General features: G+C 44.3%; 1 protein-coding gene across 1 annotated transcript; it reads left to right on the forward strand.

Annotated features, from left to right (window-relative positions):
• Positions 1-13,584: 13,584 nt before the first annotated feature.
• On the forward strand, positions 13,585-14,399 carry LOC143742398 (uncharacterized). The gene is made up of 3 exons (XM_077235254.1): positions 13,585-13,720; positions 13,809-13,995; positions 14,122-14,399. The coding sequence occupies exons 1-3, from the start codon at positions 13,676-13,678 to the stop codon at positions 14,397-14,399; spliced, it is 510 nt and encodes a 169-aa protein (XP_077091369.1). The 5' UTR covers positions 13,585-13,675.
• The last annotated feature ends 215 nt before the right edge of the window (positions 14,400-14,614 follow it).

A 14,614-nucleotide genomic window follows, 5' to 3' on the forward strand; every position in this document is an offset into this window, starting at 1 on the left:
AAAGAAGTTTATATTAAGTAATTACTGTTGTGCTGTTTGGAAATGTCTGGGGTTGAAGCTTTATTTTTCATTAGTTTAGCCACTGTTTCAAATAAATACCTAGGGTTTTGTTTATTTTCTTCTAATACGGTTGAAAAATAAGCAGATCTAGCAGCTTTTAAGGCCTCTCTGTATGCAATCGTGCTCTCTTTCCATGAAATGCGAAATGCCTCTAATTTTGTTTTCTTCCAGTTGCGCTCCATTTTTCTGGCCCTTCTCTTAAGGGCCTGAGTGTGCTCATTGTACCATGGCATTGGACTATTTTCTTTAATCTTCTTTAAGTGCAAAGGAGCAACTGTCTAAAGTATTGGAAAAGAGAGTTAAGAGTTTCTGTCGCAATATCGAGTTTTTCTAAGCTATCTGGGATGCTGAGATGATGAAACTGATCAGGAAGATTATTAATAAAGCAATCTTTAGTGGCAGAAGTGATAGGTCTAACATATTTGTAACAAGGAGTCGGATTTGCAACCTTGCCTAAATTAAGTTTACACGAAACTAGATAATGATCTGAGATGTCATCGCTCTGCTGCAGAATTTCAATGGCATCCACATTGATTCCATGTGATAATATTATATCTAGAGTATGAATTACGACAATGAGTAGGTCCTGACACGTGTTGTCTAATAGAGTTAGGAATGTCTTAAAATGCCAATCCCAATGCATCTTTTTCGTTATCTACTGTATATTAAAATCACCAACAATTAGGGCTTTATCTTCAGCCAGTACTAACTCTGATAGAAAATCAGCAATTTCTTTGATAAAGTCTGTATGGTGGCCTGGTGGCCTGTACACAGTAGCCAGCACAAATCTCAAACGTGATTTATCATTTACACTGGATATTGTTACATTAAGCACCAACACTTCAAAATAATTATATTTAAAACTAGACTTCTAAGTAATTCTGAAAATATTACTATGAATTACAGCAAACCTCCCCCTTTGCCTTTCAGACGAGGTTCATGTTTATAACCGTAATCTTGGGGGTGGATTCATTTAAAGTAATGTAATTGTTTGGTTTAAACCAGGTTCCTGTCAAACACAGCACATCTAAGTTATAGTCTGTAATCATATCATTAACAATAAGTGCTTTTGAAGTAAGCGATTGAATATTCAGCAACCCAAGCTTTATCATTTATTCATTTGTATTATATCTATTTTTTATTTGTTGAACATCAATTACATTTTTACCCTTAGATGGGTTTGGAAGTTTTTTGTATTTCCTAATTCAGGGAACAGACACAGTTTCTATATGATGATATCTAGGTGACCGAGTCTCTATGTGAAAGGATTTATCTGACCTCAGTGACGTGAGACCGCTAGCAGACGGTCGGTTTAGGCAGTTTGTTTGCTTCCTGAACTGAGCCCCAGTTCATGTTTGATATCTGAGACTATGTGCCATATTACTAGAGAGAAGAGCAGCACCATCCCGGGAGGGATGAATACCATCTCTTTTCAACAGGTCAGGTCTGCCTAAACAGGTCAGTCTGGAAAAAAACTTTTCCAATTGTCTATGAATTCTATTTGAGGTTTGATAAACAAGGTTCGGGAGGAGCAGGTGCAGTTAATTAACCCAATCAGCACCAGTGGGGAGCAATCAGTAATCAATCTAGGACAGGATAATATCAGCAGAACCCACACTGTTTCCTTGACAGTTTATCAGCATCTTGGCTTACCTTGCTGCTGCCATGTCTCAAAGCCTTTCTTCCGAAGACGAAGCAAACATCCCAATGGATCCCCCGCAGTCTGCTGGACCTGGGATAATTCCTCCTTCTCCGGACATCGCGCCGGAGCCTCCATCTCGCGGCCGCACGCCAGCCCGAACAACGTCACGATCACCAAGACGCCGAGGCCAGTCTTCACTGCCTCCAGCGAGACCTCCAATTTCCTCCCCAGCTTCCTCCTACAGTTCGGCTATCCCGACGATTCCACCCATAGGAAAATGGACCGTCGTGGGTTTGAAGCAAGCTTTAAGTAATTCCGACGTACAGTTCTCACGGAAATCAAATAAAGCGGAACTGTATGATCTCTACGTCTCCCTTCAACCAACTAACCTCTCTCCAAGGCCTGCATCAGCTTCAAGGACGGGCAACAGGCAAAACAGAGCCCACAGGGTCCACAATCCGGCTCAGACAACACCACCATATTCCACCCGCACAAGATCCGGCTCTCTCCATCCACTAAGCCGCAGCAACAGGCCTTCAGCAAGCCTAGGCCGCGCCCCAGAGTTCACCGAAGCAAGACCACAACCAATTTCCTATACGACTCAGCATGCCACCACAGATCACACCGCAGCAGTGACGGTCGCAGCCGGGCCCAGCGGCCTCTTTTCAGCCCCTCAGCCACATCCTCCGATGGCTTCTACCCCTTTTCTTTCTCAGTGGCCTCCAGCTCCTGTCGCAGACATTAGCGCAAAGCTACCTCCATCAGCTGCGCATGCCCAAGCCTTCCAACAGGTCTACCCAGGAATTTCTAACTCCTCCTCTTTTCAGTGGCCTGCAGCCCCAATAGCGCAAGCAAGCGCAGGCCAACCTCCGCTCACAGCACAGGCCTACGCTTCTCACTTTCACCCCTCCCTTCCTTCCTGCCCTCTACCATACTTTCCTTATCCTATAGAGGGCAACCCAAGCATGAGGCCGCCGCCGACATCTGCAGCCCCGGCTCAGGCTCTTTCCAGCTCTTCCCTCCAAACTAAATCCCAATATTCTCTTTTTACAGCAACACAGATGCCCATCCCGCCTAATGCCACCGCCATGGAACCGCCTCCAGTGTCACACAACATCCGGGCACAAATCCTTTCAGGTGCGGATGTAGATCTCTCTTCACTCCTTTCTCTGCTTCCTGCAGCCGAACCAGACCGGCAAATAGACTGTGGGGATTTCTCCGTCACCCTAAAAAACTCAAACACTCACTCATCCCGACAACTATCATTTTCTGAATTTTCTATTGCCTTCGCTCGTTTCACAGAGATAATTTGTTCAGCTTTCCCCCACAGGCGGCGCGAACTAAATGATTACCTGGCGATCGTAGCGGAGCTCGCGCTGTCCTATGGGGGCGGGCACTTCTATACCTACCACAAACTCTTCGCAGCAAAAAATGCTGTACGAGTCACACAGTGGAACCAGTGCACATACTGGGGCGCACTTGATCAAGATCTCCACAGCAGGGTGTTTCTGGGCAGCAAAAACATTTCCTGCGCAGTCTGCAGGTCCGTGGCTCACTCAACAATGTCATGCCCACAAGTTAACCCTTCCATTCCACCCTGCCCAGAAAGTAACCCAGCTAGGTCTACCAGCTACGTGCCGCGTCTCGCAACCGCTGTAGCAAAGCCCCAAGATTTCAGGAGAACCCCCTCCTTCGACGACAGCAGGCAGCCCTGCAACAACTTTAATGCTGGTAAATGTGTCAGACCGCGCTGCCGGTACCCGCACATTTGCAATTTCTGTGGTGGAACCCATGCCCGCCTCGTGTGCCCCGTGTATAAATCCGCAAATAAAAAATCTAAAAATTACTTATCGACTCCTGTAAATATTTCACGCATGCACTTCGAACTAGCTCATCATCCGGACGCCGAATTTACCAAATACCTTCTGTCAGGCCTCGAAAATGGCTTTAAACCTGGCGTAGAATGCCCGCTCTCACAGAACACTATCTGTAATAATCTCCAGTCCGCCCTTGCAGAACCGGAAGTCGTCGACAACCTGATCAAAAAAGAAGTCGAATCAGGTTTCATGATCGGTCCGTTCGACAATCCCCCTTTTAGCACATTTCGTATCAGTCCCATCGGAGTAGCTACTAGGAAATTTTCTGGTAAAAAACGTCTAATAATTGACCTATCAGCCCCGCATAATTCTCCTTTCCCAAGCATCAACAGCTTAATTCCACTCAATGAATTTTCGCTCAAATACCACGACATAGATCAAGCAATCGACATGATTAAAATCGCAGGTAGGGGCGCTTGGCTTGCAAAAATCGACATTACTTCTGCCTTCAAAGTAATGCCTATCCATCCAGATTCATGGCACATTTTTGGAGTACGCTGGCGCGGGAAATACTATTTCGCTGTGCGTTTAACTTTCGGATGCAAAAGCAGCCCAAAAATATTCGACATGCTATCAGAAGCCATTTGCTGGATTTTGTCCAACAATTACACCATTCCCCACCTCATCCACCTGCTAGACGACTTTTTAATAATGTCGCCTCCCGAAGCTATCCCAGCCGCGCATTTTCTCACAGTCCAAAAAGTTTTTTCCGAACTCGGAATCCCTATTGCACACGAGAAAACGATGGGTCCAGCCACATTCATTGAGTTCCTCGGAATTAACTTGGATTCAGTCAAATTCCAAGCATCCCTGCCTAAAGAGAAAATCGATCGAATTATTCTTGTCTCATCTAACTTCCTTGACAACCCGAACCATTCCAAACGCGAATTATTATCCCTGCTCGGCCACTTAAATTTTGCTATGCGCATCATTCCGCAAGGACGCTCATTTATATTGCACCTCCTCTCGCTCGCATCCTCCGTCCACGCGCTAGAGGACCCCATTTCCCTAACTCAAGCATGTCGTGAAGAACTTAGATTATGGTTAACATTCCTAAACCAATGGAACGGCCTATCATTTTTCTATAGTCATCTCGTCTCGTCCCCCGTCGATATCCAACTGTTTACAGACGCCGCCCCCTCAATCGGTTTCGGAGGATTTTACCAAGGCCGTTGGTTTGCGGCTCCTTGGCCACCGCAGGTACAGGACATGCCCCAGTCCTCAGCTCTTTTCGAGCTTTACCCTATAGTGGTAGCAGCGTTTCTGTGGGGGAAAGAATGGTCCGCTAGCAGCATATCAGTGCACTGTGACAATGAGGCAACAGTGCATTGCATTAACAAAGGCCGTTCTCATTCACCCGCCATGATGCCTCTTTTAAGGCGCCTCACCTGGATTTCAGCGTGCGACCAATTCATCATATTCGCTAAACACGTTCCCGGGTCAGAAAACCAAATCGCTGACTCTCTGTCTCGTTTTCTGTTTCAGAAATTCAGGAAGCTGGCTCCAGAGGCGGACCAACTCCCAACTCCTGTTCCTCCATTTTCAGAACTAATATTCCTGTAACTCACCCGTTAAAAGCCCTCCTTGACGCATCACTTGACACCATCCTCCAAGCAGTCTCTCCTAGAACCCTCCAGTCTTACGTGACGGCTTGGAGATGTTTCAAAGCCTTTCACTTATCTTATAAGATATTATTTCCAGATTTTTCTCTTATTTCAATCACTTCATTTATCTCATACCTTCACAACATCAAGGGCCTCCAAGTCGGGTCCATCAAAGGTTACCTGAGCGGCATTCAGTTCTTCCACAAATTGATGTACGGCGCCCCCTCCCCGGAGATAAAGAATTCCCAAACCTCCCTTCTGATCAAAGGGATTCAACGATCCCAGCCAACCCGTCCCGACGCCAGACAACCCTTAACATTAGATATTCTCACTAAATGTATTTACACCCTCCGCACAGGCTTTCAGTCCCTCAATACTGCCCGCACACTAGACGCCATGTTCATTTTAGCTTTTTTCGGTTTTCTCAGATGTTCCGAACTCGCTATCACTTCCAAATTCGACCCATCAATCCACCCCACCATCTCAGATCTATCAGTTCTAGATAGCGAAACAATCTCATTTTTGATCAAACAAAGCAAAACAGATCAAACTAGGAAAGGTCATTTGATTTACATTTTCAACCTCGCATCACCAATCCAACCATACCAGTCTGTTTTGGCATATCTTCAATGGAGAACTTCTCAGGTCAAATCCCATCTCGAACCCCTGTTCATAGATGACTCCAACAAACCCGTAACACGCTTCTGGTTCCAGAGCCACCTCAAACTAGTTCTCCAACAGTCAGGCATCGCAGCCAAAAACTTCTCAAGCCACTCCTTCCGTATCGGGGCAGCAACCTCCGCAACTCAAAAAGGTCTCTCTCAACAGCAGATCCAAGCCCTCGGAAGATGGTCCTCAGATGCCTTTCAAACTTACATAAGGACCAACCAGTTCCACATTAAAAAAGCACACCAAACCCTCATTGATTAAAAAAAAAAAAAAAAAACTCTCCCGTCCAGCGAGCATCGGTCTCCCAGCGGACGTACCATGTACTTATCTCCAAACTCTCTAGTCCAGCGAGCATCAGTCTCCCAGCGGACGTACTACATACTTACCTCTATCACTCTCCCGTCCAGCGAGCATCAGTCTCCCAGCGGACATACTATGTACTTTCTCTAAATCTCTCCCGTCCAGCGAGCACTGGTCTCCCAGCGGACGTACTATGTACTTTTCTCTAAAATATCTCCCGTCCAGCGAGCACTGGTCTCCCAGCGGACGTACTATGTACTTATCTCCAAAACTCTAGTCCAGCGAGCATCAGTCTCCCAGCGGACGTACTACATACTTACCTCTATCACTCTCCCGTCCAGCGAGCATCAGTCTCCCAGCGGACATACTATGTACTTTCTCTAAATCTCTCCCGTCCAGCGAGCACTGGTCTCCCAGCGGACGTACTATGTACTTTTCTCTAAAATATCTCCCGTCCAGCGAGCACTGGTCTCCCAGCGGACGTACTATGTACTTATCTCCAAAACTCTAGTCCAGCGAGCATCAGTCTCCCAGCGGACGTACTACATACTTACCTCTATCACTCTCCCGTCCAGCGAGCATCAGTCTCCCAGCGGACATACTATGTACTTTCTCTAAATCTCTCCCGTCCAGCGAGCACTGGTCTCCCAGCGGACGTACTATGTACTTTTCTCGTAATCTCTCCCGTCCAGTGAGCACCGGTCTCCCAGCGGACGCACTATGTACTTATCTCCAAACTCTCTCGTCCAGCGAGCATTTGGTCTCCCAGCGGACGCACTACGTACTTATCCGTAACTTCTCTCGTCCAGCGAGCATTTGTCTCCCGGCGGACACAGCACGTATCTATCTTTCCATTCCTCCGTCCAGCGAGTCGGTCTCTCAAGCGGTCAGCACGTATCCTCCTTTTTTCTGTCCAGCGAGTATTGGTTTTCAGTGGAATTGACACATATCTATCTTCCCGCCCAGCCAGCATAGTCAAATTCATTCCACCTCGCAGGCGGCCGGTAGAACCGAATTTCCTGACGCTTTTTGAGTCACCCAAGTCTGAAGCTACGCGGGCCCTCCCGGTCAGCCGTTTTTGTCAAATCCTGCCACTCCCTGTCCATCGGTCGACGGGAATCACCAGTTAACACCTAGAGATATCCCGGTCAAGAGATCAAGCTTATTGAAAGCCAGCCCGCCAAATTCCCTGCGTCTTTGGGGGTCTATAGTCTGGCGGCTGTCCTTTGCTCTCCATGCTTTTTGGGGGGAGTACTCTGGGTTCGGGCAGAATTCCGAGCTCGGAGCCCTCCACCCGGACAGCACGCCAAGTACGTACAATCTTTATCATAATAATTATATGTAGATGCGAAATCGTGAAATGAGGTTTGATAAACAAGGTTCGGGAGGAGCAGGTGCAGTTAATTAACCCAATCAGCACCAGTGGGGAGCAATCAGTAATCAATCTAGGACAGGATAATATCAGCAGAACCCACACTGGTTCCTTGACAGTTTATCAGCATTCCACCTCCACCCCATCTCCTCTCTTTCAGTTCTATCTCTAGTTCCATCTACTCTTACCACGGGGGAGTACTCTGGGTTCGGGCAGAATTCCGAGCTCGGAGCCCTCCACATGGACAGCACGCCAAGTACGCACAATCTTTATCATAATAATTATATGTAGATGCGAACTCGTGAAATTATTTTGCGGACACCACTTAGACAGCCAGCCATTGTGAGGACAGTCTACTAACTATCTCATCACTCCTGCGAACAGGAAGGGGGCCAGAGCAAATTACAGTGCCTGACATTGTACTTAGGAGATCACACACCTCTTTAACGAACATCATTAGTGCCGATGTGAATAACAATCTTAGAGAATTTACGATTAGCGTTAGCCAGCACTTTTAAATTTGCTTTGATGTCAGGCGCTCTGGCTGCTGGCAAACATGTGACTATGATGGCTGCTGTCTCTATTTTCACGTTCCGTGTAATAGAATCACCAACGTGCCTCATGTGAGGGGCCCTCATCAACATTTGGCAACTCGACCGCACATGGCATTCTAGAAGAGTGGGAGGCTTGTGGGGGCGGACCCAACGAAGAGCCTCCCACTGCTGAGGGCTGACGCTGGGCTGCTGCTGCTAGCACTACTGAAGGCTGACGCTGGGCGGCTGCTGCTACCACTGCTGAGGGCTGACGCTGGGCTGCTGCTGCTACCACTACTGAGGTCTGACGCTGGGCTGCTGCTGCTAGCACTACTGAGGGCTGACGCTGAGCTGCTGCTGCTACCACTGCTGAGGGCTGACGCTGGGCTGCTGCTGCTACCACTGCTGAGGTCTGATGCTGGGCTGCTGCTGCTAGCACTACTGAGGGCGTTAAGCTGCTGCTGCTATTCGATATGTCGTCTAGCGGAAGCTAGTCTTTTAAGATTATAAAGTTAAAAATAATTTTCATTTTTGGGTGAACTAACCCTTTAAAGGAACACTCCACCGTTTTTTGAAATAGGGCGTATTCACCGTCTCCCCTACACTAAGATACGTGGGCAAAAGCATTTTTGTCTTAGTGCAGGCATTGTCTTAGTTTGGCAGCGCCGACGCTAGCTTAGCTTAGTATACTGAATGGAATCCTATGTTGTCAGGTAGCATGTCATGAGTAAAAGTGATAAAAACAAAACAAAAAAACAACCTAAATTACTTCTTGTGGCCTGCGTATTCACAACGAGTACAAATAGCAATTCAGATTAAGACTAGGCGATTTCCTAGGCAGATATTGACTTAGGACTATATTAGGGTGAATCACAGTCGAAGCACTGCTACTTGGGCACAGTCATATCAAGCAAAAATCCCCCAACTTATGTCAACATACCGGCATGAATATTAGCTGGCTATTTTTCCGACTGTAGGCATAGTGAATGGTGATGAACATGGCGGATTTTGTGCGAGACGAAGAGGGTGACTTCTCAGACAGTCAAGATCCAGAACCATACCTCTTTGAACCAGAGTTTTCAGAAGAGGAGCTGCGTGCAATGGAAATAGACCGACAGAAGGAGTAGGTTGCGATCGCTCAACAGCCTAAGGACGTGAGGATGAGAGCCAATTTTTTCACAGGTAACGATAACAGCATTTTTTTTTCAATCATGTCGTTCATGCTAAACAGGTTGAACTCAACATGAGGTTATAATAGATGAGGCAATTTGAACCATACTCTATACACAGTTTCTCAGCATCTATCTTACATCTATCTTACTATAAAGATACAGATTCATGTAAGGAAGAGTAATAAAAGACAACTTACATGTGCACTTTTTTCTGCCTGTACTTTGAAAATGGATGGCACGGCCGTATACTTCAGACGTAGTAGCGTCTTTCCGGTCCTATATAGCATTTTCCCAACATAGTCCTCCGGTGCAAAATGCTCTTCGCAAACACGATACTGGCTGAGGTGTTGAAGTACATATATCCAGAGCAGCTAGCCATCGATTTCTCAGTTCCACATTCGGTGGAATTCTGTGAAACATTACATTCGTGTGTCCTTTGCTCGTACTCACAACCTTTTGCTATGCAGGTTATTACCATGTTTTCTGTAACTTCTCAAACTAAACACAATCCAAAAGCGAAGATACTCGGTGCAGGTCACGCCGGTATGTTGACAGAAGTTGGGGGATTTCAGGTGTTGCGTGATATGACTGCGCCCAAGTAGCAGTGCTTCGACTGTGATTAATATAGTCCCAAGTCAGTATCTTCCCAGGAAATCGCCTAGTCTTAATCTGAATTGCTATTTGTACTCGATGTGAATACGCAGGCCACAAGAATTAATTAGTTTTTTTTTTAATCACTTTTACTCATGACATGCTACCTGACAATAGGATTTCATTCATTATGCTAAGCTAAGCTAGCGTCGGCGCTGCCAAACTAAGACAATGCCTGCACTGAGACAAAAATGCTTTTGCCCACGTATCTTAATGTAGGGGAGACGGTGAATAAGCCCTATTTTAAAAAAAACGGTGGAGTGTTCCTTTAATGCAATGCTAATCAACAGATATGAACATAGTCTGTATCATTGAATTTAACAAAATAATATAATCTCACTCTGTGTTAGGGAGCAACATGAAACCACAGAAGTAATTTCAAACAAGACTGACATGTATTGGGATTTTGGAGTGAAACATGATATTAAACTCATAAATTGTAGTGTTTGACGGTATACTACACAAACATACTAGCTTTCCCTAGCTTTCCCTGTTGTTTAAGAGCAATTGTTTTATTACTAATTTTGAAGCATATTATAGTCTATCTGTTCCGTAAGATCAATGGACCCGCAGAACGAGTGTGGCCTCTATATCTTAGACGTTTTTAAATCTGAAACATCCATGAGTGCATGTTCACATAGGAAAACAACTGAAAAACAGCGCTGGTTGTTCTTTCGATACTCCATAACGACGGAATCCAACGGCGTGAGTGAAGGTATATTGCATGTATTAAATTTTATGAATTAATCCCCAAAAAAGTATAAACACGGCAGAGATGGCAGTTCAGCAGCTGGAATCAGCTGAGGTGACGTGATGGCTAACAGAGAGCAGACAAACGGCTAGACATCAGCGGCAATCTACCTGTCACACAAGTGGCCACGCCCTTGATTATGGAGCATTTTAAGGCTTATTATCATATAAACGGATGAATTATAAAAAAATTCACCCCCCTCACAGTTGTCATGAAGGGCAAAATTAGCTGTATAGACCAAAACCACTTTAGACACCAGGCTGTAAACATATTTTTTTCTGCTGATACAGATTTGACTCACTTTTGCTGCCAACCTCCAGTCAATAATTTGCAGTTTAATTCACTTCCGTATTGGTTTCAAGAGAGAGACAGGGAGGTTGCCTCTTGGTTGTGCCCTGCAAGGCACATGGCGCATAAATCCAGTGTTTTGAGGAGAATGTGCGGCTGTCAGTCACCTGCTGGTGTGGATACTGTCATTCAGAATCACAGATTCTACTTTTTGGAAGTATAACCAACATACAAATTTTCCACCGGAAAATGTCATCAGAACAAGTAAGAAACATCCACTTTTTTTCTGACCAATTAAGGGGAAAAAAGCATTGCAGTAAATCGCGCTGATTAAATCTAACAATCGCTTATCATATCACGTCAAACTATGCAAATTATAGTTTGTTCTCAAATTGTTAATCTTAACAACATCAGCATTGCGTGACTGCATTTAATGTCTATTAGGGCTACCTGTAGTTCAATTTCCATTTCTGTGCAGTCTAATTTCTAATTGTCATACCAACAAATTAATGTTCATTAGAACTGGTACTCTTTGAAATACAAACACACGTATCTGTAATCAGATGCATATTTATCCTTGTTTTCGCATAGCCCCGGTTGCAGTCTCTTTTTTTCTGTAGCCACTCCGAAGTCTTTTGCATTTTACAACAGGTGAATCTCCAGTTGTCACTGGTGATTGTCGTTTGAACCTTTCTGGATCCGCCATCAAATTGATAAGTTTAATTATATCAAGTGCTGTGAGAAAAGGCTATAAATCTCCCCCTCCAACATCCTCCCACGCAATATAGGCTACTAGCCGAGACTCTTCTTTATGTGGACAGATGTGACGTAATGACGCAAAGACATGCTCGAATTTCCCACGGAAATCCACCAGTACCACTGGAATTAAAAACATTATTACAAGCTTACCGTTTTGATTCGAGCTAAGGTGAACTCGAGATAGTTTTGAACACTGGCTGGTTATGTACTTGCTCAATTTATTTTGGACAAATTTTAACCGACAAATACAGTGGATCTTTCCAATGACAGACATGTCAAACTGTGCTATCTCGTAGTAGAGGAGAGAGACAAACATGGGACGCAAGTGTATTTTTTCGTGGTGCAGAAGTTCAAGTGGGTTGAATATGTTTCCCCGCGATGCTGCCAGGGCTAGACTCTGGCTCCGGGCGGTTGGTTGGCCATCAACCACGGACATATCTAACTTGTACGTCTGCCGCAAACATTTTACACGAGAGAGCTTCGAGAACTGGAGAATGGCGGACTTCGGCCTTGTTGACGACAAATGCAAGTTACGTCTTGCCAGTAATGTGGTACCAAGTCCCGAAGACTTTTCTATCCCTTCAGAGGTATGTGTGTGTCTAAAATATAACCCTGGTCATTTTACTTGTCTTTTGTTAAATAAGCGCTCGTGATTAAAATTTTTGATATTTCGATAATACATCAATTGTATGCTTAATTGGTATAATTAAATATTATGTAATATATTTAAATTTTTTGGCAAATATTGCTTTGGAAATGAATATGCCTGTATTTGTCAGCCTACACTGTGTTGCGAGATGGCCTGTCGGAAAGAACAGCCTGCCAAAAAAGATGCTGCGTGTCAAACCCATCCAGACATGAAGCACATGTCAACCCAACATCGCTGGAAACCCGAACGAAGGAGCAAGAGTATGTTGTACACTTTACAGTATTGAGCAACAAAAATAGTTATCAGTTACATAGTTTTTTAGATTATAGTGTATTAGGCACCAATGTATTAAAATATCTAATGTCATAGGCACTCAGGTGAAGCAACTGAAAAGGCATGTTGGTTGCAACACTTCCACGCCATTCATACCACTAGAGAAAGGCCCTCTTGCTACCTCTACCCCCTTGAAAAGGCCCAGAAGAGAGGCTGAGGATTCTGATTGTAGTTTCCAACCAGGAATGACTGACAGCAGCATCTATAATGAGAGATACTCATAGACATTTCATACTTCTTGTATTTAGTTTCTATTCAAACAGACATTAATAATTAATTATTTTTAATAATGTTTATTAATATTGCTGTTTGTTGTAGCACCGTAATTGCAGCACCACCCAATATGATGAGGAAATTCATTGTTTATGAGGAAAACCTCAAGGAGCTGTTCAAAAATTGCCCTGTCTGCTCAAGACACTGTGCAATAAAGAGCAGAACAGTGGCTACAGTTCTACATGTGGACCAGACCTGTGCTCATTGTGACTATCACAAACGTTGGGCCAGCCAGCCGTATGTCAAGAACATACCAGCTGGAAATCTGCAGCTTGCTGCTGCTGTGCTCTTTAGTGGCTCATCCTTCTTGCAAGTCACCAAGGTAAGAATTTTGTTTTATCCGATAATATGTGATTTGCATACTAATCGGTTTTAACTTGTATATTTAACGTTTTTTCTTTTGGGTCAGTTTATGCAGGCACTCAACATTCAGGGGATTTGCCACACTACGTACCTGAAACACCAGAGGGCCTTCCTATTCCCAACAATCAATTGGCAGTGGAAACAGCATCAAAATGCTGTGATTGCAGAAACACTCAAAGGAAGGAATGTAGTTCTGGGTGGGGACATGCGTGCTGACTCTCCTGGTATGTGCACTTATGTTGATAATATGCCATTTCAGTTGCACATAGAAATGTGCCATTATAAATGACTACTACAGAGTTTATTTCAAGCACTAAAAATGTACATGCTAATATGACATTGTTTAGGACACAGTGCAAAGTATGGAACATAGTCGCTGATGGACCTTAGAGCAAACAAGATCTTGGACATTCAGCTCATTCAGGTAAGGTTGTAGTGATTTGTTTATTAGCCTTTGTTTATAACCCAATCATGCTTCAAGTTTTTTGAAGAAGTTTGATATGATTTTTCAGAGCAATGAAGTTGGCAACAGTCAGCGTATGGAGAAGGAAGGTTTTGAAAGAAGCCTGAGACAGCTAGAGCAGAGAGGAGTGACTGTGCGAATGATTGTCACTGACAGGCATCCTGGTGTGATGAAGTTCCTCAGAGAGAGTAGACCAAGCATTTTGCACAGATATGATGCATGGCACATGGCAAAAGGTTAATAATTTAGTAGAAGTTCTAATAATAGCCATAGCTAACTAAGAGTAGAAAAACAAGGATTCATAATTATATGTTATGTATGTGTTGTTATGTCTATCGTATTAATGCTTTTGCATACTCTAGGTGTTGGCAAGAAAATTGATGAGCTTGCAAAGCAGAGAAGCTGCAAAGAGGTTGGCCCCTGGAAGAAAAGCATCGTGAATCACCTTTACTGGTGTGGAGCCTCATCATCCTCAGGAAAGGAAATTGTTGCAAAATGGAGATCCGTTGTCAACCATGTACAAGATATCCATGAGCATGATGGAGAATTCCAAAGATGCCAGCATCCTCCTCTTGTTGGTGACCAGGCAAGACAGTGGCTTAAACCAAGGAATGAACCTTTAACATTTACTGTAGTTTAATTCATTAATTTTTGTATAATGTCTAAACTAGTGATTTTTAAATTTATTTTATGTTTTTACTTTATTATTTTACAATTAGGTACTGCTGCATGTGAAAAGCTCACTCAGGTCATCTTGGCACCCAAGTTGCTGAAAGACTTAGAGAACCTAAGTTCTGACTTCCAGACGTCATGACTGGAGTCAAATCACAGTCTGATCCTCAGGTTTGCACCAAA

The sequence above is a fragment of the Siphateles boraxobius genome, unplaced genomic scaffold (genome assembly GCF_051911475.1).
Source record: "Siphateles boraxobius isolate OS27281-9 unplaced genomic scaffold, OSU_SipBor_1 19, whole genome shotgun sequence".
Taxonomy (NCBI): Eukaryota; Metazoa; Chordata; class Actinopteri; order Cypriniformes; family Leuciscidae; genus Siphateles; species Siphateles boraxobius.

Bases quoted from the DNA above. Each gene is read 5' to 3' on its own strand.
- LOC143742398 (XM_077235254.1), top strand. From the start codon at position 13,676: ATGGACCTTAGAGCAAACAAGATCTTGGACATTCAGCTCATTCAG. The intron at 13,721-13,808 runs GTAAGGTTGTAG...ATGATTTTTCAG, and splicing joins TGGACATTCAGCTCATTCAG to AGCAATGAAGTTGGCAACAG. The intron at 13,996-14,121 runs GTTAATAATTTA...TGCATACTCTAG, and splicing joins TGCATGGCACATGGCAAAAG to GTGTTGGCAAGAAAATTGAT.